This window comes from Corvus hawaiiensis, chromosome 20, assembly GCF_020740725.1.
Source record: "Corvus hawaiiensis isolate bCorHaw1 chromosome 20, bCorHaw1.pri.cur, whole genome shotgun sequence".
Classification (NCBI taxonomy): Eukaryota; Metazoa; Chordata; class Aves; order Passeriformes; family Corvidae; genus Corvus; species Corvus hawaiiensis.
In genome coordinates this window covers 1,384,363-1,398,944 of record NC_063232.1, presented here as the reverse complement: position 1 = coordinate 1,398,944, position 14,582 = coordinate 1,384,363, and the positions used below count along the sequence as shown (strand labels likewise).

General features: G+C 58.9%; 1 protein-coding gene across 1 annotated transcript; it reads left to right on the top strand.

The window, feature by feature from the left end:
* Positions 1-2,204: 2,204 nt before the first annotated feature.
* Positions 2,205-14,353, top strand: DUSP14 (dual specificity phosphatase 14). The gene is made up of 3 exons (XM_048324964.1): positions 2,205-2,334; positions 10,994-11,090; positions 12,309-14,353. Exon 3 carries the CDS (start codon positions 12,427-12,429, stop codon positions 13,021-13,023), a length of 597 nt encoding a protein of 198 aa, XP_048180921.1. The 5' UTR covers positions 2,205-2,334; positions 10,994-11,090; positions 12,309-12,426; the 3' UTR covers positions 13,024-14,353.
* The last annotated feature ends 229 nt before the right edge of the window (positions 14,354-14,582 follow it).

Below are 14,582 nucleotides of genomic sequence, written 5' to 3'. Positions count from 1 at the left end.
TCCATCCTGGACAAAACAGCTCTTGGCAGAAGGGGGCTTGGCAGGACACCAGCCCTCAGCAGCTCTCAGCCACCTACCAAGTGCCCCCAGCTCCCGTGAGCAAACCCCTGGCCAGGGTTGAGTGTGGGAGGGAGCTGACATTCCCTTTTAGCTTTGTTCCCTGCTGTGTCCCTGGGTCAAAGGCCTCCCAGGTTTCCCTCTTTGCATCCTCTGTCCCACATCAAACACACATAAAGCTCCCGGCAGAGTGAAGGTTAAAAGCACGAGTTGCACCATCATTAAAAACACCTCTGCAGTTGTGTGAGTAGTTAAAAACTGCCCAGGATGAGCAACTGGAGCTGTGCAAGAGCCTTTTTCTCATTTCGTGGCAGTGAGGGAGAATGAGGGGTTTAGATGCTTGTGGAGGGAATCCCACAGGCTGCCACTCAAAACCCATCTTCGTCTCTCCCTACGCTGCCCGTGGCCAACAAACACCACCCCAGGCTTGCACTGCCGGGGCTCCGAGCCCCCAGCCAGGGACCCCAGCCCCAGGGGGACACCCCGCGGGCTCAGCTGTCTCTCAGCTTCTCACAGACTTGTGATCACCCGGGGATTCGTCTCTGCCCCTGAGATGGTGCAGCTCCGAGGAAGGCAGCAGAACTGATGCAACGTGGAGGCAAAGCAAACCTTAAGCTTGGAGAGCCAAACCCCTCACATTTTCGTTTTTTGGCCTTTTGAGGTTTTCTTAATTTGTCTATTTTTGTTCCTCACCCACCTCCGCGCTGAGTGTGACGCGAGCCCTCGCTGGAGAGGCAGGGTTTTAAGGGAGAGCTCTGGCTGTTATAAAGCAGCGAGGTTCTTGGAAAAACAGCCTCTGGAGCAATAAACAGATTTGGAGCTGAGGGCTGTGAGGGACGGCTCCATCTGGGCTGCTGAGTCATGAAACCTGCCCGAGCGAGATACCAGCCGAGGGCTCGGGCTGGGGGAAGCTTCCTATGAGGGATTTGGGCTATTTCAGTCGGAGCGTGCGACAACAAAACCAGAAGGCAAACAAAAGCAGGCTGGGGTGGCCACGCTTCGCTCCAGCAGCCGCGGGGTTAAGGCAGAGGCTGCCCTCCTCCTCCTCCTCCACCTCCTCCTCCTCCCACCTCCTCCTCCTCTCCCAGTGCCAGCCTTGTCCCGTCCCTGCCATGGTGGTGAGGTGGTGGGAGCAGAACCTTCACCTTAATCCCACAGTTTCCAGCCAAAGACAAACTCTCTCTCCCCTTTGCTGTGTGGATCCCCCAGCCCACGGCATCCTTCTATGGGGATCCCAGCCCAGGCCATCTCTCCACAGAGACCTGAGCCCACTCTGCCCTGGGCAAGGGTCCAGCCTGGCCCCCAGCACGGTGCCACAAGAAGCCCTGGGAGCCTCAGGACCACCCGAAATTCCTTCACCGTGCTCCCAGCGTGTGGAGGGGCTGTGGCTTGGGATGTCCTGAGTCACAAAAACCAGGCTGCCCTCTCTCCCAGGGCTGGCCCCCTCCCCGGTGAGCACCCACCGAGCCGAGAGACTCTGGCATGTCCCAAACCCCAAAGGGGCCCCATCTTGTCCCCACACACACTGGCAGGGTCCCCACGGGGACAAGTCATGTCCCATCTCCAACACGGGATGTCGTGGGCCCTGCCACACGCTGTCCTGTCCTCACTGGGACCCTGCCACCTCTCCCTGCCATATCCCTTCATTGACACATCCCATCCCCACAGGGCACCTGTCGTGTTCCCACAGGGATCCCATTGCCTCCATGCCCACAAGGACCCTGTCACATCCCCACTGTTTCCATCCCCACAGGGACCCCCACTTGCCCCCACACAGAGTCACATTCCCACCGGGACCCTGATGTGTCCCGACAGGGCGCCTCGCTTTTCCCCTTCCCCACAGAGACCCCGTGTTTTCTCCACAGGACGCTCAGCTGTCCCCAACCCCACGGGAACTCCTGCGTGTCCCCATACACGGTCATGTCCCCACACACGGTCATGTCCCCCCTGGGGCCTGCCTTTTTGCCGTCCCCACAGCGGGTGCCGTCCCCACACCGGGTCTCATCCCCACACCGGGTGCCGTCCCCATACAGGGCCCGCGGGCCCCGGCGGCGGCGGCGGCGCCTTTAAGCGGGGCCGGTCTCCCGGAGCCCCCGCCCGGGGGCCGGGCCGCACCGCCCCCCGTAGCCTGGTAACGGCGGCTCTGCGGGCGGGGGCGGCCCCGGCAGCCGCGGTCAGGTGGCACCGCCGAGACGGAGCCGGCCGAGCACGATAAAAGTCCCGGCCCGCCGCCGCCACGGCCGCGAGGGAGCGCGGAGCCGCCGCCCGGGAGCCATGGTAGGCACGGCACGGGCCGGGCGGGGGGAACCGGGGCGCTCGGAGGGGCTCGGGTTGGGGGGCCCCGCCGTTCCCCGCTGTGTTCGCTGCCGCCAGCCTGCCCGGTCGCGTACGGTGCCTTGCGGGGGGGCCGCCGGCGTGGCCCCGGGTGTGCCCGCGCGGACGGGACGGGACGCGGGGAGGTTCCGCCCCCTGATCCTCGTCGAGGTTCGGTGCCGGGGCTGTGCCGTGGGACAGCGGCTCCGGGCCCGGCGGGTGCGGCCGCGCTGCGGTGGGACGGGGCAGCGGCGGCTCTGCCGGGGGTGCCCAAAGGAGCGGGACGCGATGAGAAGCCGCTGGTCGGTGCTTGAACCCCGGCTGAGCCCGGCGGGAGAGTGGGGGGCACCTCAGAGCTGCACCAGAGCAGCCGCGGGCAGAGCTCCGGTGGTTCCTCGACGTGGAACCAGCCCCACCACGGGCTGTGCCGTAACAGCGCTCCCATCCCTGGATCCTGCCCTTGACAGCCCCAGCTCAGCGCTCATCCCTGGATCCTGCCCTGCGCACCCATCCCTGGGCACCCATCCTTGGATCCTGCCCTTGCACCCCTCCCTGGCAGGAGCCGGAGTGGAGTCAGTCTGCCGGAGTGCAGCACCCATCCCTGGCTGCTGCCCTTGCACCCATCTCTGGCTCCTGCCCTCCACGCTCCCGGGGCACCCAGGTGCCACCAAACCCCGGCCCGTGCCTGCGGCTGCCCGGCCTCACGTCCAGACCGGTTGCGTGCTCGGCCCTTGACTCAGCTCCGGAGCAGCTGCTTTGAGCAGCACCAGTAATCAATGAGTGGTATTTGGCTGTAGGGAGATGGGGCAGGATTATAACCTGTTCGACTGGGCAGCAAATGAGCCTTTTATTCTGGAGGTTTGAGTGTTGGCAGATGCCCTAATATCATGTTGCAAGTTCAGTTTATCCCTAATGCCCCTGCCTCCGGAATGGTGGCAGATTAGCACTAACAAAACACTGTTTTCCCTTATGATACACCGGATCAGCTGCCCCTGCTCTGGCAGGGAGTGGATTCCTCCCCCAGGCCTCGCTGTAAGCCTTGGTGTGTGCTGTGTTCCCGGTGGTTGGGACGGGCTCTGTGGCACTCTGGTTCCCAAGGAATGAGAAGGAAGGATCCCTAATTTGGGGGACACATGCTGTTCCCCGCTGGCAGTAATCTGCTGCCACGACTTGGCTGATGTGACCCTGGTAATGTCAGGGGAGCAGTAATGCAGCAGGTTTTAATCGATTTATGCCTGGAAGGTGTGAACGTGCAGCTCTGCCTGTCCTTCCTGCCCCCGAGGGCTCGCCTGGGTCCTGGACAAGGACACAGACATCCCGGTTTCCTCCAGGAACAAAGGTGAAATCCTAGGAATTTCATCCGAGCCCTCGCTGCGCGGTTGGCTCTGGGCTCTGGCACTACTTCCTTGTTGGTCAGGGCAAGATGGAAATCTGCATGGCTTAATTCAATACCTGATCCCAGCTGGAATCTCGGAGCTGGAAAGCCAGAGAGCTCACGCTGCTCTAGTGCTAGAAACGTGCAGGGTGTGGGGGGAAATCTTCTGCCTGAGCCAGGCTCCATAGGAGGGAGGAAAGGGATGCAAAGCCAGCACAAGAAAGTCTCAGATCCCTGCTCTGGGAGCCAGAAGCAGCTTTGTCCCAGGGAACCAGCTACCTGCACACCTGGGCATGCAGGAAGAGGTTGGGAATGAGGAGTGGGGAAAAGGTACCTGGGCAGGGCAGTGGGGCCTGTGAGCACCACACACTGATCCCACCAGAGCCATCTACACAAGGCTGTTCACCAGAGAAGCCTTCCAGGCTTCCTGCGACCACTGCAGGACCTTCCTTCCCAGGGTGGTTTTCCCCGGAAGGTGGGGTAACACCTCAAACCAAGTATGGGAGCTTCTCCCAGCCCCTCCTCTCCAGGTACACAACCCTCACCACATGCACACACTTATCCCTTTGAAAAGGACCCTCTGAGCAGCCATAACGCAAAGGGAAACATCTAGCAGAGAGGCTCTGGCATTTGGAAATAGCTGAGGAATCTCTGAACAGGAGCCCCAGCTCCCTGGATGCTTGGGAATAAAGCCAGGAACTGGGAGGCAAAGGCACTGCCCACCCTTCCCGGGGCACCTGTAGTGCAGGCAGCGCGTGGGCTCGGCTGACACAGCTACTCCCCTGCTTTAAAAATAGTATAAAGTGATAATAATCAGGCAGGCTTGGGGTTCCCAGCAGGAGGGATCAACAGGTGCTGCCACAGTCACCCCATGACCGGGTAGGTCAGGGTTTCCAGGCTAATGAGAATTAATTCTCAGTAATTTCCACCGTCCCACCCTGCAGTGTGGGGGGGTGTGTGGGTGCCTCCCTTTGGGGGCAGGAGTCCTTCATGGAGGAAATGTGAATTTGCACAGCATCCCTGGAAACGAGAATTCCCCCCAGGCTGGAGCAGCCGGAGCAGAGGGGCGCTGGCCCTGCGCTGCTCACAGGGGAAGCTCCCCGTGTAAACTCCATTTCCCCCTAATTGATTAAAATTGGCCTCTCTTCCTGTTACCCTACACAACCCCATCGGTGTGCTCAGAGGTGACCTCATTCCTTACAGCTGCTGCAGGCACATCCCGCTGCTCCCCCTTTGCCTGCTTCCACCCTTGTCCAGCCAGCCCCTGCCCAGCCTTGGGAAGCGTGGGGAAAGCGTGGGCAGCCCCTGCCCGCCGGGAATTCCTCCGGAGGGGAATGTGTCACCATCGGGTTCATCAGGGTGCCAGGCTTTGAGACCCCCCTGAGAAGCCAGGCAGCTGAGAGCGTGCACCAGTTGGCATTGCCCCTGGAAGAGGCCCGGGTGAGTGCCAGCATGGAGGCACCAGCCCGTTTCCAGGACACGTTGCAGTGAATTTGCAGCTGCCTTCAATTTCATGGGCTCTGGGGTGGGCTGGGGCAGAGCCCAGAGCTGCAGCCCTGCCACACGAGCAGCAGGCACAGCCCTGGGCCCGGCGGGGTCACACACGAGCAAACACACCAGGTCCCTGTGTTTTGTTCGGCTAACAGGGAAGAGATTGTGTCCCTCCTGTCAGCTGTGACTGCGCAGGGCACGGCTCCGGAAAAAACAAGGCTCCATCTTGCAGCACCCTGAGAGCCAGAGCCAGGCGTGGGGCTGCTCCCTGAATGTGCCCCTCCTGCTCTCCATCCACATCCCCCGGCATCACACTTGGACACGGGGAGCAGGGGAGCTTTCCTAAACTCCACCTGCAATCCAGTTGCCATCAGCTGGCGCTGGAATAATCTGTAGTGCTCCAGAACAGGCGGTATCTCCAGTCGGGGCTGGAAAACAGCCCTTGGTGTTCAGCCGAGTAGGGAACCGATGCTGCACACAACTGTCGGATCCCGTTCGTGCCTCCTCAAGGTTTAATTCTGGTTTTTAAAGCATTTCATGCACCTACCAAGAGTTTTTAAGCAGGATGCAGGTGGCCACACCACTGGTTTGTACTGGGGGAGCCCCATGCCCCCGCTGTGCTCTCCCAGTGACTGGTGTGCAGAGCCTATGGCTCTGAAAGCACGGACGTGGCTTTTAAAAGAAAGATGGTTTGTTTTTCTTGCATCAAATCCTCTTGCTGCTTGCCGAGGGAGGCTTGTCCTCAGAGCAGAGCAAGGATTTATAAATACCAGTGTGCTCCAGGTTGCGCCTGCTCCCCATCTCACTCCGTCCCTACGGCCGGGAGCTCTCCCTGTGGCCAGAGGTTTGGCTGGCAGCTGGCAGGATCCAGCCCTGCCTGCTCCCACTGTGGAGGGGGTGGCTGCACGGCAGGGATCACAGGGTGACAGGGATTGCAGCGTGGCCACAGGCAGCTCCGCTGTCACAGGAGTTGGTGACAGTGGGAATTGAGAGGCAGCCGAGCTGCTGCCCTGCCTGGCAGCCTGGGACCCTGCCCATGGGGCCAAGTGGCATCCTCAGATGGATCCGTCCAAAAGCCTCACCGCCCATTTTTCCTGCTGGGAGAATGGCAAATCGGGGAGAGAGCTTTTGGCTGGCAGAGCGAGGAGGGGCTGAGGGGCTGGCAGAGCACTCAGGCACCGCTCAGCTGGGCACCTCGGGCTGGGTTAGAGTCACCACCCCTCAGCCTGGTGCCAGCCCGAGGCTCGGTGCTGCCATGTGGGAGCAGAGCCTGGCTGTGGAGGGTGGATCACCTCAGCAGAGCCAGGAGGCAGCAGGGGAGCCTTGCTAAGCTCACCCAGGGGACCGGGCACCCCGCTGGTGCCAGCGGGAGGGACACGGCCGTGACATAGGAGCGTCAGCTCTCACCCCTCTGAAGGGAGCAGCTCCCGAGGGATCGCCAGCCCTGCAGCCTGGGGAGCTGCCTGGGCTCTGGGAGCAGCCCGGATTCCAGGCACGGGGGAGAGGCAGGACTCTGTTTGTGGACTGAACTGCTTGATCTGGGGTCGTTGAGCTTCCCAGGAGAGGCCGGGACTGTTTGCAGGGTGTCTTGTTGTGCGTTTTGGGCACGATTCCCCTTTTCATGGATCCTCTGGGAAGTTCCTGGTGTGTTCTGGCAAGCGTGGGGACCCGGCTGTGCTGGGAGCTGCACAAGCAGCCAGGCCTGCTCAGAGCTCCGGGCAGACAGATTATTATCTTGATTTAACATCTGACAGCTCCCATCCTGCTCGGAGAGGCCAGCACAGGCTGCCAGCAGAATCAATCAGGGCTCGGTCGCAGCATCCTCTGTCTCAGCCCAGATCACCCCGCCAGCCCTGCCTGCTCCCCTTCCTTCTCTCCCATTCCAAACCCGAACCACTCGACCTTTCCATCGTGAGGATGTGCCGATGGCTCTGACCCATGCGAGAGGAGCCTGTAATGGCCTCAGGAGCACAACCAGAGGCAGGAGAGCAGTGCCCCAGCAGAGCAAAGGGCTGTGGGAGGGCTGGAAAGAGGAGCGAGGAGCCGGCGGCTCCCACACATCCTCTCCCCTCCCAGCTCCACTTCGGACTCCCCTGGACTTGGCACAAGCAAGCCTTGACCTGAGAATGGCTGCAGTTTATGCTCTCTGCTGAAATGTATTTGAAATCCCACTCTCCAGGACCATTTCTGAAGCAATTTGCTGTTCAGCCTGGCTGGGAAGAGCCCTGAGCAGGCTCGTTCATTCAGCGCCTGCGATATTGACTCTTCTCTTTACTGCAGGATTAGAGAGCATTTGTCATCTCCAAAATGAATAACTTTTCCTCTCCTGGGAGGGGGGAGAGGCCTTGCCTCAGTACTGACATTTTGCACACCCAGCCCACAAACCTGCCTCGAATCCCAGATGATGATCTGGGAATTAAACCAGGGCCTTCAGTGTCTCTGCTCCATGAGCAGAGCAGGGCCCACCCTGCACTAAACCCAGGGTCCAGAGGGAGAGAGGCCTGGGGGAGCTCTCACCTGTCCAGGTACCAGCCCCATGGTTGTGTTAGTGGCACACAACCCGACAGAAACTCAAGTCTTACTCAAGTCCCTCAGGGACAAGGCACAGCCTCTGCTCTCAAGACAGAGGAGCTGTGATAAAAAAAAAAGAAAACAAACCAACAAAAAAAAACCCTTAAAAATCAGAGCAAACCACCCAGCAGCACCAGAATAAGAAGGCAGAAGCTCAGACTTGCCAGCTCATTGTGTAGAGCCCAACCAGTTCTCCCTCCTGTCCTGGAGATCACGGTATTTAACTCACAAACTCACCCTGTTTGTCATTTGAGCTTCCAGAGGTGTTTTCAAGCCTTTCTCAGGAGGTCCAGGAACCAGCAGTGCTTTCCCATGGGAATTTCAGCCTTTGTTAACAGGACTGCATTCCCAGGAATGAAAGCAAGAGAAACAAACTCCAGCTGTTGCAAGATTTGGAAGAGCAGAGCCATGAGCATTGCTGGCAGCAACCTTTCCAGGGGGCTGCACCACCAAAACACCAACCAGGGCACCGGGTTGCTGCACTGCTGTGGAAACCCTCTTACCTGGAGAGGAGCTGCTCTGAGGCCAGGAGATCCAGCCCAGCTGGGATACAACCAGCCTTCCATGGGAGCAGCTACCCCGGGCTAGGCACCTGCCCCTCCTCCTGAGACAGGTGAAGCGCGAAGCTCAGCCTCGAGGTGCAGCAGAAGGACCCACCTGAGCCGTGGAGCTGCAGAGAGCCGGTGGGTGCAGGGCGAGATCCAGGCTGGATGGCTGCTGGAGAAGTGTCCCCTCGCCATAAACCTGAGGATGGTGCTGGCCAGGAGCGCTGGGAAAGGACCTGGAGGCTTTGAAGAGCAGAGTGTTCTCCAGGCTGTAATTACCCACTGGCTTCCCCCACCCCTGATTATGCAGAGGAGGGAAATGGCAGAACCCACCAGTCTGCCGGGGAGGGAGGAGGCTGCTCCGGTCCTGCCCCTGCTGCACCAGGGTCCCCAGGGACCCCCTGCCACCTCAGGGACCCCCTGCCACCCCTGTGTCCCAGCCCTCCCCATGGGACACTGGCTGGGCTCTGCGCATGGGCAAGAAGAGCAAGGCACAGTCTGGAAAGGGATTTACTGTGGGTCAGGGCTGCTACAAGATTAATTAATTCATTAACTGGAGTCAGCTCAGAAAAAGGAGGATGTGGTGGCAGGAATACCTGGTTGCTACCAGCCCACTGCCAGGCAGTCTTCTCCCAAAGGACCATGTGCACCCTCTGGGAATGTCAGCTCTTTGCAGGAAACCCCAGTGACATTCGAGCTCCTTTGGAAGGCACTTTCAGTGCTGCTTTAGGGATGGTTCTGGATCCAGCCCCTCGGCAGGACAGTCAGGACAGGCTCCAGCACCCCAGGACACCGGCTTTGGGCTGGTGTGAGTCCCCAGCCTGCGCCAGCACTCAGAACCCCCTACCAAGGAGAAATGGGAGAAGAGGTGGGGCTTTTATTTCGCATGAGGTGGTGCATCCTGGCTGTACCCTGCAGTCCCCTGGCAGTGCCCAGGCTGAAGGAGGCGGCCGGTGCCTCTCCCTGTGCCCTGCCGGGAGCCTCTTGTGCCACCGGCCTTCCCAGGCACAGCCACGCCGGGCTGTGTGTGTGCTTTGTTCCATCTTCAGCGATTTGCTGCTTTTTTTTCTGCACTCGACAACGGCTGGGAAGAGGCTTTTCATTCCCTTTCTCTTTCTCTGCCCCAGCACAATGACGGGAATGGCTGCGCGAAGAGCAACAGTGTTGGGTTTCAGCGGGATGCGGTGGGATAACGCGGGTGTGCTGGGAAAGGCAGAGGGAGTTTCACGGGAGCAAAACAGGGCACTTTGGGGCAGGCTTTGCCCGAGCTGGGGCCGGGCAGGACGGATGCCGGGGTGCAGCCCTGGGGACGGATGAAGGCTGGGGGAGCTCCCGATCTCAGCCGAAGGCGCCGCACCCGGCAGGAGCCGCTGCCAGCCCAGGCAGACGAGGCCCCTTCATTCCCAGCTCCCCGCACGCCAGCAGCTGCTCAGCCTGGTGTGTGTGGGCAGCAGCGTGGCTCTGTCACATGCCTGAGACAGCACGGCGCAGTCGGTGGCATCCCAGCCAGCTCCCGCTGCGAGCGCCGGAACACGGGAGGGGACGCTGGCACCCGCCCCGCTGCCTTGGTGGCTGTCCCCCAGCGCCTGGGCATCAGCAGCCCCTAGGCACGTGGGCTGCGGGCACAGCAGCCTTATCCCTCGCTTAAATAATGAGCTTCTCTCCAAAACGCTGAGCCCTTCTGGCTGAGAGCTGCTCCGGATCGAGTGGAAGCCGTGCCGCCCGGTGTCGGCCATTCCAAGCCCCGGGGATGTCGCATGTAACTGGGGTGTAACAGGTTGTACGGAGCAGCTGGGGCTGCCCCTGGATCCCTGGCAGTGTCCCAGGCCAGGCTGGACGGGGCTTGGAGCAGCGTGGGACAGTGGAAGGTGTCCCGTGGCAGGGGTGGGATGGGATGAGATAAGAGATGAGATGAGCGAGCGTTTGCCGCCAGCGCGGCGGCCCCGGAGTTGGCAGAGCCAGCCCGGCCTGTCACATGCAAATCCCCGGATAAGTTCCTGCCTGCAAACAGGAACCACTTTATGGAAAGCAGCAAAGCCCTTCCCAAACCGCCTCAGGAGCGCTCCGGATCCCCCGCAGCAGCTGGAGGGTCCGCCTTGCTCAGAGCTGGTTTGGGGCAGGCGCTGCTCTCGCTCTGCCGGAGTCCAGCAGCATTTCCCAGGTGATTCTCCTCTGCTCTGGGGGCTTGTGGGAAAAGAAGGGGATGCTGGCCCCATCCTCGGCTTCTTGGGAGCAGGATGCTGTGGCTCAGGCATCAGCTCTGCCCCTTGCCGTTCACAGGAACAGGGAACAGGGGGTCCCCAGTGGGTGGCTTTGGGCTCTGTCAGAAGGACAGATGTGCCCCAGCTGTCTGGGCCTGGGCCGATGCTGAAGGGGACATTAGAGAAAATTAATTACTTAAACAACTTAATTTTTTTTTGAACCATGACTTCTGTGCCAGCCTCAGATTCCTCTGGGCTCACTGTGATTTTGAGTGCTGTGTTGGCAGGAATTGGTGACGTTACGGTGTCGGCAACAAATGCTGCCCTGAGTCCTCAGTCTCTCCCTGGGGAAGCCGTGGTCCTCCCTTCCAGTTCTTGGACAACCACATAAATAGAGTCCAGTGCAGATCCCAGTAAATCATGCTCTTTTCTCTCCCCAGCTCAGCGTTGGACACACTCTATGAGCCATCCCAGCCTCAGCAGCCCAGAGCGCCCAGGTGCCGCTCCGTGATTTAGAGCAGGACTTTGTTACCAAGCGTAAGTGCCCGAATCCTTTGCATTGTCAGTAAGAGCTGTTTGAGAGCAGGGATTTCCCCTGCTCAAAGAACTTTATTCCTTTGAAAACAACACACCTTTCCTTGCTGCTCCAGCTGAGTGACTGGTGGGGGGAAGCTGAGTGCTCACAGCTGCAGCCAAAACCTTGTTGGGGCAGGAACTTCTGCAGCTTTGGGTCCACAGCTTCAGGAGCTGCTCAGGTAGCTGCCAGCAGGGAAGAGCCACGGAGGAGCCCATGTTATGCTCATTAAGTTTCTGTACTACAGAGCCAAAAACCCATTGGCAGCACCACCAGCCACTGCAGGTGCTTCCCAGAGCATGGGATGAAGGCAGACAGCTGAGGGCTGGGGAAGCCACAGTTGGGGCCTCTCAGCCCTTTAAGGACCCTCTTAACACAATTAAAAATTGCTGGAGGGACAGATCGCTCTCCCCAAGGCCCTGAGCATTCCCCCTGCTTCTCCCCTGGCTTTGGAGATGCCCCACAGGAGCAGGGGGAATCAGAGCAGGGGCCCTCCGGGGCCACGTGGCTCACACGGGCGATCCCAGGCCTCTGCGGCGTGTCTCCCTCCCCAAGCATTAGCCAGGCATTAAAGCAGCACAGGAGCCTCCCCTGTCCCAGCCTCTGCTTGGGTTTTACTCTCAGCTTCTGACATAACCAGGTCACTCTTTCCACACTTCCCCTGCCTCCATGAGAGCTGATGACTGATGGGGATGGACGTGACTCACCGCCTTTCCTAATGAGCGACTTTCCTCTGTTTATGTGCTTTGGCGGGGCCTTTCCTACACCTAAAAAAGGAGAAGGGTGGCACTGGGGAGAGGGCAGTGTGCTGGAAATTGCTGGCATCTGCTGTTCTTCACCATCCCTTTGAACTGTGGCCAGCTGTGAAGCTGCTGTGTTTCAGCATGGAAAAGGTGTAGTTCATTTTCCATGTGCTGATCCGGGTGAGACGCTGTCCAAGCCCACAGGTAAACCCTTGGCAAGTAATTGGAGCTAATTAGGCTGGAAGATTTTTTTTTTTTTTTTACTCTCTGTCCAGGCAGTGCCTGGGGGACAGTGGTAGTGAAACTGTGAAAGCAGCCCCACATTCCCCACGGAGCTTTACGAGGCCACAGCAGGGCGATCTGGGGTTTCCTGTTCCCTAGCACAGACACAGGTCAGGGACAGCTCCCCGCTCATGTGGCCTCGCTTGTGTTTTGCAGTGACTAAGCAGTGGGAGCTCGCACTGTCCTGCCACCACCAGCCCAGACACTCCCTCCCTTGGCTGAAGATCCCGTTGGCTCTCTTCCCATAATGGAAGCGTGAGTGCCAAGATCCTCCATGACCTCCAGAAGCCACAACTCCCTGCCGAGAACTCTGATGGCTCCACGAATGCTCTCCGAAGGTGCCCTGGGGGGCATCGCCCAGATCACCCCCTCGCTGTACCTGAGCCGGGGCAGCGTCGCCTCCAACCGGCACCTGCTGCTGTCCCGGGGCATCACCTGCATCATCAACGCCACCATCGAGATCCCCAACTTCAACTGGCCGCAGTTTGAGTACGTGAAAGTGCCTTTGGCTGACATGCCCACCGCCCCCATCTCCCTGTACTTCGACAGCGTGGCCGACAAGATCCACAGCGTGGCGCGGAAGCACGGGGCCGCCCTGGTGCACTGCGCTGCCGGCGTCAGCAGGTCGGCCACGCTCTGCATCGCCTTCCTCATGAAGTACCACAAGGTCTCCCTCGTCGAGGCCTACAACTGGGTCAAGTCGCGGCGCCCCGTGATCCGGCCCAATGTGGGCTTCTGGAGGCAGCTGATAGACTACGAGAGGAAGCTCTTTGGGAAGACCACGGTTAAAATGGTACAGACACCCTATGGCATCATCCCAGACATTTACGAGAGAGAGAGGAGACCCCTGATGCCTTACTGGGGAATTTAATGGGACTGCAGACGGGAAGCACAACAGAAGGGACGTGCTGTTCGAGTCGACCAGACTGGAGCCATTCCCTTCTCCTTCTACAGCCAACTTTGGTTCTTTACCATACAGCAGAACCTCAATTCTCACCTCACCAACCTGCAAGGCCAACGATTCCCTTCAAAGCATTTTTCTCTATGGGGATTTCCCATCTGCATCTCTGATTTAGCAAAACCAGGTCTCACTATAAGTTTATTCCTTCCATAAAGCCTCCGTCTTTTTTCTTTTTTTAGTCAGTTTATTAGGATCCTCCAAGGAAAGGCCTAAGAGGCATTGGGCAGAGTTGATGACCCAAGTGCGCTTTGTGACGCGGTAGCAGCCTGGATATTTTGTTATAGCTTGTTTGCTTCCTTGCAAAACCCTGTAGTGGCTCAGGAGCAGCACTAGCGAGGCCCTGCTCCACAGCAGCAGGTTTTCCAAGCACCAGGGAGGCAGGAATACAGGGGCTGTGGTGCTAGTGCTGGTGTTTTCTTTAACATCCATAGTGACTCTCAGTATATAGTGTTTGAAATCTTTAGTCAGCTCTTAATCGTATTCAAAGTTAGGAAAAAAAATAAAGGGAAAAAAAACCTGAAAAAAAAAGACTGAATCAGTCCGTGTCGGCCACAAGTAAAATAAAATTTGAGTAATTCAAATCAAATAAATTCAAGATCCTTTTTCACTCATTCCATGCCAGGGCAATAGTCCTGAAATACACTTCAACTACTGGAAAACGCTGGTGTGTTTTGTGGGTGGAAAGTCGACAGATCTTGTCCAGATGTGGCTCAAGACAGAAGCGAGAGGGTTGAAGCCGCTGGGCAGCCAAAGAGACACTCAGGAATCTGTGCGTGGCCCCCTGCCCGGGGCTGGGCTGTGCATGCCAACGTTCCAGCAGGCAGCCTGCTGGCAGCGAGTGAACCCGCTCGATTCCTCAGCTCCGAGGCCGCTGGTGACCTGCCTTAGCCCATTCCTGCCTCCCTCCATTCCGTCCTCACGGTTATGCTGCATTCCAGGATTGCTCCGCTCTGTCCCCTCCGCACGGGGTGGGTGACAGAGGCCTGGCCTCGCTCGGAGGGTGCCGGGAGCGGTTCCAGCCCCAGCCCTTCCCTGGGAGAAGCCTTCCCGTGGCTCCTGGCCAGGGGCAGGGACTGGGTCCTTGGAGTGTGACTGGAGCCCAGGAGAGCTCCGCTCCTGAGGAGGCACCGGCATTTCTGCTGCCTCTGGAGGAGGAGCAGGCCGATTGCTGCGATCGCTGTCTGATTTAAATGAGATTCTATACTTGTAAAAAAAAAAATCAATAAAGATTAAACCAGAACACGTGTTGGTTTCCTGTTCCAAACGGCCCTAACGGAGCTCCAGCAGCAGCCCAAGGCCCAGCAGTGCCTTTAAACAACTCTGGCTGAAGGGAGTTTTCTCCTGCTTTTCCAGATGAGTTTTGCCCCACTGAGATAAAGGTGAGGTTTGCTATCAGCTGTTCCCAGCTCAGGTTCCATGGCTGTGTCCCAGTTCCAGTGGCAGGCAGACACAGGAGACTCATCTCCCTA